The 7980-nt window shown below is 45.1% G+C and overlaps 1 protein-coding gene across 1 annotated transcript; it reads right to left on the bottom strand.

Annotated features, from left to right (window-relative positions):
* Positions 1-6065: 6065 nt before the first annotated feature.
* LOC123148365 (chlorophyll a-b binding protein of LHCII type III, chloroplastic) lies at positions 6066-7183 on the bottom strand. The gene is made up of 2 exons (XM_044567758.1): positions 6942-7183; positions 6066-6851 (listed from the first exon to the last, which is right to left on the bottom strand). The coding sequence occupies exons 1-2, from the start codon at positions 7074-7076 to the stop codon at positions 6180-6182; spliced, it is 807 nt and encodes a 268-aa protein (XP_044423693.1). The 5' UTR covers positions 7077-7183; the 3' UTR covers positions 6066-6179.
* Between the last annotated feature and the right edge of the window lie 797 nt (positions 7184-7980).

Genomic DNA, 7980 nt, shown 5'->3' with positions numbered 1-7980 from the left:
TAATAGCTTTACCGCAAGATTTTGCCATATCACTAAGAGTAAGGTTCATGCTATGACAAGCGCATGGCATGAATAATGCTCTTGGATTAGTTTCAAGTAGTCTTCTTTGTACCCCTTGGTGTTTTCCCTTCATGTTCGAACCATTGTCATACCCTTGTCCACGAGCATCTTTAACATCCAAACCGACAGATTTAAGTGAATCTATTAACACATTATAAAGTCCAAGTCTGGATGTATCATCCACCTTCAAGAACTCCAGAAAAAACTCCTCTATTTTTGTAGTAGTACTTGACATGTTTACGCACCTCACAATTAGAGTCATTTGTTCTTGATGGCTCACGTCAGGTGTACAGTCCAAGATGACAGAGAAATACCTTGCATCCTTAATTATCCTCAAGAGAGAATATTTAACAGTGCGACCAAGAAGGGAAATTAACTCATTTTGAATATTATGGCCAAGATAAGATGGATTTCACTATTCTTAATGCGCCGAAGATGCTCTTGCATTACAGGATCAAATTCTGCCATCATTTCAATTACTCCCAAAAAATTTCCGTTGTTATCTTGATATAATTTCTCATTCGATCCTCGAAAAGCCAGACTATGTTTAGCAAGAAATTTCAAAGCAGCAACAATTCTAATTAAAACAAGTCTCCATCGCTCCTTCTCCCTTGCAATCTCTTGTTGCATGTCTTTATCAATTGTTTCCTTCTTACTTAGCCTCAGCCTTACCTCATTCCAAGTATTCATGTTAGTGATATGCTCAACACTATTCTCATGCAATTGGAGCTTCTCACTAAGATGTCTACATCCTTCAATCCCTCGGATGCTAGCAGACTTTTGCTTTTTCCAGATTTAAACAATTTGCAACAAAAGCAGTAGACTTTATTCATGTGTTTAGAGTACACTAACCACCTCCGATCACTGAACTCGCCATTCCTTAACTTTCTTGTGTAGTAATCATATGAAATATGCCTGCCACTAATTTCATCTTCGGGAAACTCAAGATTGTATTCCCTTATAGGTCCTTTTTCAATGAGAATATCTCTTGGTTTATTGTCAAGAATATTCCAAGTTCTAGGATCATATATATCAAAAGAAGAACCCTGCTCATCTGCATTTCCAAGATTCTCATGGTCACTAAAATTTTCCGTGTGCTGATCAGCATCATTTTTCGCAGCATTATTTTCCTCGACATGATTTTCCTCAACGGCATTCTTAGTATCATCAGGTTTTTCTTCACCATTTGTTATATATAATTGCTCTGAATTTGTAGCAGCACCAGTCCTCAAGACAAACATATCCATAGCGCCTTCCTGAGATTTAATCAACTTGTCTACTCTTTTCTTGTTGTTTCTTTTCTCACAACCAGATAGATGTTTTTTAGGTAACATGATTATGCTGCAAGTGAGAAACATGAATACAGTATCAGAGATTGAAGATGTTATGTTTTTAGATGAGAAGTTTCAGAATTGAGACCACCGGAAAATATTCGCCTATAGATTAGGATTTATGAATAGATTGATCTGAGAATTATTACCTTATGAATGATGATCTTGATCAGTTGATCTCTTCCCCGAATTCTTGCCGATTTGATCCCCAAACTCAGCTCCAGGTTCGATGCGGTGCGCTGGTGTCGGCGTCAGGCGGCATGCTGCTGTGTCGATGCGTCTTCGTGCTCCTGTGTTGTTGCGTCTCCCTAGATTCCAGGAGAACGACAGGGCAACATGCGTTGCCTGGGCTTGGTTGGGCAGGCCTTAGTGGTGGTTGTGTGCTGCTTGCTGGGTGGGCTCAGAGCTACCTGGGCTGGACGTTAGTCATTCTTTTTTTCCACTACTATATATACTGCATATATACTATGGGCCCCCTTTTAGTCTGGGCCTGGGCCGTCGCACCTCTCGCACTGGTCCAAAGCCGGCCCTGCTGGACATACTCCGGCGCCTCGCGCCGTGCAGCCTGGCCGTCTCCTGCTGCGTCTGCACGGCCCGGCGCGGCACCTAGATGCATACTCTCTTTCTCCAACTCATGAAACCGCGGCAACAGCAGCAGCACAACAACCAGAGGTGGCCCCTTTTTTAGAGCATAAGGGAATTTTAGGCCCCCGGTTCCATTAAAAATGAACCAGAGGTGGCCCCTTGGTACTTTTTCCGTTTCTTTTTAGTCCGCGTATAAGATTTGGTCAAAGTCAAACTTGATTAACTTTGACTAAGTTTAAAGAAAAAATATCAAGATTCACAATATGAAATCAAATTGTTAGATGCATCATGAAATTAATTTTCATACCAGATAGCTTTAGCATTGTAGATGTTCATATTTTTTCATACAAAGTTGGTCAAACTTTACAAAGTTTGACTTTGACCAAATCTTATATGCTGACTAAAAAGGAACAGAGGGAGTACATCTTTGCTGTGATTAATCTAGGGATCTAATGATCAGAGAGTCTAGAGACAAGCTGATGTTTATCCTTGTAGGTACTCTTCTTCCGGCACTGGCGACACTACTGCCATGGTTCCTTATTCCAGATTGACTCCCCTGACAGAGCTTCAACGCATCTGATTGGGTAATTATCTTGGAATCCTTCACTGTTAGCTTTCTCAAAACTAAAAGAGTTTGGCTGCTTGCATACTAAGATTTCACTCTTTTTTCTCTTTGACAAAACAGAGCAGTATATAGATAGTTTTTCCTTGGGTAGGCAAGGAGACCCCCTCTCACCGCTTCTCTTCGTCCTTGCCATCAACCCACTTCACCACATCCTTGCTAAAGCGACGAGTCAAGGCCAGCCGCACCCTATTCTAGCCAGGACCGAAACCCTTCGTGCGTCTCTCTATGCGGATGATGCTTCCATCTTCGTGAAGCCAATAAAAGAAGACATTCAGTTCTTAGCATCCACCCTTGCTAATTTTGGTGAGGTCACTGGTCTAGTCACTAACTGCGCCAGGAGCCATGTGGCACCAATTCGCTGCAATGATGTTGCCCTCGATGATATCCTCATGTCCTTCCCTGCCATGCAAACTACCTTCCCTATGAGATACCTTGGGCTGCCCCTATCGGTCAGGAGACTTCGGAGAATCCACTTTCAACATTTGGAAGACAAGATGGCTGGAAAACTCACTCCTTGGCTTGGCAGACATGTTGCGTCGCCGGGTCGCATTGTTCTTGTCAAGGCGGTCCTCACTGCTATAGCAATCTACCACCTCACTCCTCTGGATCTGCCAGTCGAGGTCATCAAGGCAATTGACAGTATTAGACGCGCTTATCTTTGGGCGGGATGTGAAAAGGTCACCGGCGGGAAATGCAAAATTAATTGGGAGACGGTGTGCAAGCCCAAGTTATATGGTGGATTGAGCGTCCTCAACTTGCAAAAGTTTGCTACCGCTCTCCGCTTGCGATGGCTTTGGTTTGAGTGGGATGACCCCACTAAACCTTGGATTGGCATGGGCACGCCATGCACTGACGATGATAGAAATCTTTTTGCGGCTGCCGCTCATGTTACCATTGGTGATGGTCATCGGGCCACTTTCTGGGAATCATCTTGGGTGGACGGTATTCGCCCCAAGGATATTGCTCCAAAGATCTTTGATCTCTCCAGGAAGAAAAGAAGCTCCGTTCGCTCGAGTCTCACAGACAACGCTTGGGTCCGCAACATTGATACCTCTCAGGGCCTCACTTTTGAGCATATTGAGCAATTCGCCACCCTTTGGAAGAAGCTCTCCAATGTCATTCTAACCCCTGGAGTTGACGATGCAATTTTTTGGAAGTTCACTAAAGATGGGGTATACTCCGCGTCTTCTGCATACAATGCTCAGTTTGAGGGTCAACACCGCCTCTGCCATGATCACTACCGTTTGGAAAGCTTGGGCCCCCGCAAAGTGCAAATTTTTCGCTTGGTTGATTATTCATAATAGAGTGTGGACCGCCGATAGATTGCAGCATCGGGGATGGCCGAATTGCAACCTTTGCCCTCTTTGCAAGCAGGTTTAGGAGACCGCGGCTCACCTCCTCTTCCAGTGTCGGTTCACAGTGAGAGTGTGGACGGAGATCAAGACTTGGCTTGGCCTCCACAACATTGATCCGTCAGATTGGAGACTCGTGCCCTCGGTGGAAGTTTGTTGGGACATGGTTGCTCACAAAATGGGCCACTCACGCATGGTTCATAGCACTTTGATGATGCTTGTTGCGTGGGAAATTTGGAACGAACGCAACGCGACGGTTTTCCGCAACACCGCCGCCCCTACTACCGTTGTCATTGCCAAGATTAAAGATGAGGCCTCTATTTGGGCTCGTGTGGGTGCGAAGTATTTGTGTAATATTATGCCGCGAGAGTGATCTGTACTCTCCCGCTTGGCGGAACTATGTCTAATCTTCTTCTTAATTAATGAAAATGGCAAATCTTTTGCCTTGTTTCAAAAAAAAATTGCAAGTGCTAGTATGAACTTATACATTACACTTGCATTACACTGAAGTCACAAATGTTTAGAAACATAGCCGGAGCCGCAGTGACTCGCCAAGCTTTAGAACTGGAAGTAGTAGTTTTAGTTTAAAGTGTATTTTTAGTTAACTGTATACTTATTTGTGATTTGTTCTGCTTGCCTATCTATTTGGCATCGTTGTACAAGATAATGATGTGGTTGTGCTCTGTTTGTACTCAGATCGATATTGTTGGGAAAAGGAATGCCGACCCGCCGTGGTGATCCATGTGCCATACCGTCTGTGCAAGGAGCTGCCATCTATAGACCTTAAATGGCAAGTTTGCAAACTATGTGAAACTCAATTAACTTGTGTTGATGATACCGATGTCACGTGCGACGAGAAAACTGAATAGTTTTCTGTAAATTTTTTACGTAAATTTCTGGATTGGAAACTCGTATCCCATCATACGGTCAGCAAAAGTGACCCCGTGATTCAGGATAATGAAAAAGATGTTGGTTGCAATGTTTCAGGTTTTCACATCAATTCCACAGCAAAAATGTGTTGGTTTGAGAGATTTTTATGTCCTGATGACGTGTGGGGCACTTATGATACTGTAAGTCCCAATGCAAGGCATGCCTTCTTTTATCCATAAACTTTCCGATGGCTATCTGTTGTGAGACTCTGCCTATACGGGTTTCAGTGATCTTGCATGAGCGATTTGTTCTTTATAATCCTCACTTGATGATGGCAAAAGTTGATCAGTTCTATTTGAATTTCTTTGCTTATCTTATAACTATCAGTAAGTTTTGCTTGCCTGCAATTTTAGGACAAGCAGCAAGCTGGCGTGACTGATGATGTAGATCCATTCCTGAGATCTGGACGATTTGGTACCAATTCGAGTTTTATTTAGAGATATTAGATTATTTTCGTTGTGGCCTTGGCCAAAAACACCAAATCGGACTAGAACTGCTTGATCTATGCATTGGTCTCTTCATGCAAGTTATGTAATTTTCTGTTCCATTTTTTAGGGAGCAAGTGAAACATATTTCTTCATATTACCCAGTCACTAGATTTACTTATCAGGCTTCATCGGAAACTTGAATGTTGCACATAAACTTGATGTATACCGAGTGAAAAACATTTGCGAGCCTTCTGAATAAAGGGACGACTTTTAAGGATGATAAAAAGCATAGTTCAATCAAGTCTTCTGTATGTATGAATATTCCCTTGTCCTCTAACATAGATGTCATTTGGCTGAGCAGTACTACTGGTACTCCGGTTAGGCGGTCACTATCAATCACAAGTTTACAACACAATACTCCATGCCGAAATCGACTCATTACCCTGCAGATTTACTAACATGCCATTGTTGCTCACCTGCAATAATGCTGCTCTTCTCGCTAAGTCACACACAGTGTCATCCATAGACGTTAACAAATCCTTCAGCATGTTTAGTGCGCAGAATGACGCATCAGGAGGTGCGCGCGCCCCAGCCACTAGTGTGTGTGACATGTAACCTGATGTCGTTACTTTTGGTACGAGCTTCACATCGTAGTTATTCTAATCAGTTACTCCACCATCTTCACTTGACAAAATGTAACCACCAAGAAAGAGCTAAGCACATCGCAAGATAAATATATAAGCGACACACATCAGAAAGTGAACCAAAAAATCCTCCAAATTTCGAGATCACATCGACCATTCGTTGCTATTTGCACACACACACACATGGGAGTAGTTTACACTTTACAATGGCAACGTCGGCCAGCCTAAGATCCAGGCGCAAACTTGGTGGCGAAAACCCATGCATTGTTGGCGACAGGGTCGTCGAGGTGGTCGAACAGGTTCTCCAATGGGCCCTTGCCGGTGACGATAGCTTGGACGAAGAACCCAAACATGGAGAACATGGCGAGACGGCCATTCTTGATCTCCTTCACCTTGAGCTCAGCGAAGGTGACAGGGTCGTCGGCAAGGCCGAGCGGGTCGAAGTACTGGCCGCCGGGGTAGAGGTCGTTGCCCTCGCCGACACCGTCGAGACCATTGATGCGGAACCCTTCGACCAGGCCCATGAGAAGGACCTGGAAGCCCAGCACGGCAAGGATGCTCTGCGCGTGGACGAGGTTGGGGTTCCCAAGGTAGTCGAGGCCACCCTCGGAGAAGATCTGCGAGCCGGCCTTGAACCAGACGGGCTCCTTGAACTCGACGCCCACCCACTTCTGGAGCACCTCGGGGAAGACGCAGCCAAGAGCGCCGAGCATCGCCCACCGCCCGTGGATCACCTCCAGCGCCCTGTTCCTAGCGAACGCCTCCGGGTCGGCGGAAAGCCCGGCGGTGTCCCAGCCGTAGTCGCCCGGGAACTCGCCGTTCAGGTAGGACGGCGTCTGCGCAGAGAAGGGGCCCAGGTACTTGACGCGGTCCGGGCCGTACCACAAGTCGTTGCCCTGCGAGCGCGCGCGCACACACATCAGACAATCGTTAGCTCTTAGGACGAGTTCCTTCCGTGGTGGTTAGTTCATGGCAGTGGCACGTACCATGGTGATTCTGCCGTTGGCCGCGGCGGCGATGTCGCGCAGGGGGCTGGCGCTGGCGGCGCGGCCCTGGCCGCTGAGGAACGGCGTCTTGGCGACGACGGCGCGGGAGGCGGCGGCCATGATGGTGGATGCCATGCCTGCTGCTCCGGAGTCCGTAGTACGGGTACGGTGGCCTAGCCGGCTGCTGCTGCTGGGTGCCTCTCAGTGAGTGGTGGGAATTGAAGAGGGGCGACGTGTACGTATTTGTAGCACAAGTTTTTCGTGGAGACGCGGGGGTGGCGGAGGATTTCTGGATTTGGTTTGGACCAATCAGGGAGCGGCATTGGATCGGCGGAGGCGTGGTGTTGCCACCTCGGATGGGTTCCTATCCGCAGAGTTATCTATCTCGGCATCAAGGCATTTTCTGGGCGCGCCTATGGAGTGACCCCTGCGACTAAGTTTTTTTACCGGTGCTGGTAGCTACCGGTGAAGTCCCAACCAATCAAATGCTTCCAGCTAACTTTGTGTGGGCCAACTATCCAATGATATAGTGTTGTATTTGGCTAGTATCTGGTCCATTAGATCAAATCAATGTCAAACCCAACCGTACTATGCATCTTTTATGCCTAGCCATGCATGCATGTTGTCAGACCACTCCACACATAAAAAAGGCAAACATTTTATTTATCTTGGAAGATATTAATTCATAGATATCTTTTGAATAAAAGTTTCATTTTAAAATATTTTATATATATTTGAATTCCTGACGACGTCATCTTTAAAATAAGATCAAAAGTGAATACATTACGAACGAGTTGAAAATTGTTGAAACATATTTTACTCATTTGTAATAAAACAATTTCACTCATTTCTTAAAAAATGATTTAACTTGTTTATTTCACCCATTTCAAAATACTTATTTCAGTCATTCCGAAACAAATATTTCAATCATTTGACAAAATCTGTTTCACTCATTTTAAAAAATGGATTTCACTATGTTCAATTCAAAGACAGTGTTCACTAAATTGAGATGTGAAACTTGTTATTTGAATACATTTCA

Source organism: Triticum aestivum, chromosome 1B (assembly GCF_018294505.1).
Source record: "Triticum aestivum cultivar Chinese Spring chromosome 1B, IWGSC CS RefSeq v2.1, whole genome shotgun sequence".
Classification (NCBI taxonomy): domain Eukaryota; kingdom Viridiplantae; phylum Streptophyta; class Magnoliopsida; order Poales; family Poaceae; genus Triticum; species Triticum aestivum.
The sequence above is the reverse complement of the archived record's forward strand: the minus strand, read 5'-3'. Positions and strand labels throughout refer to the sequence as shown.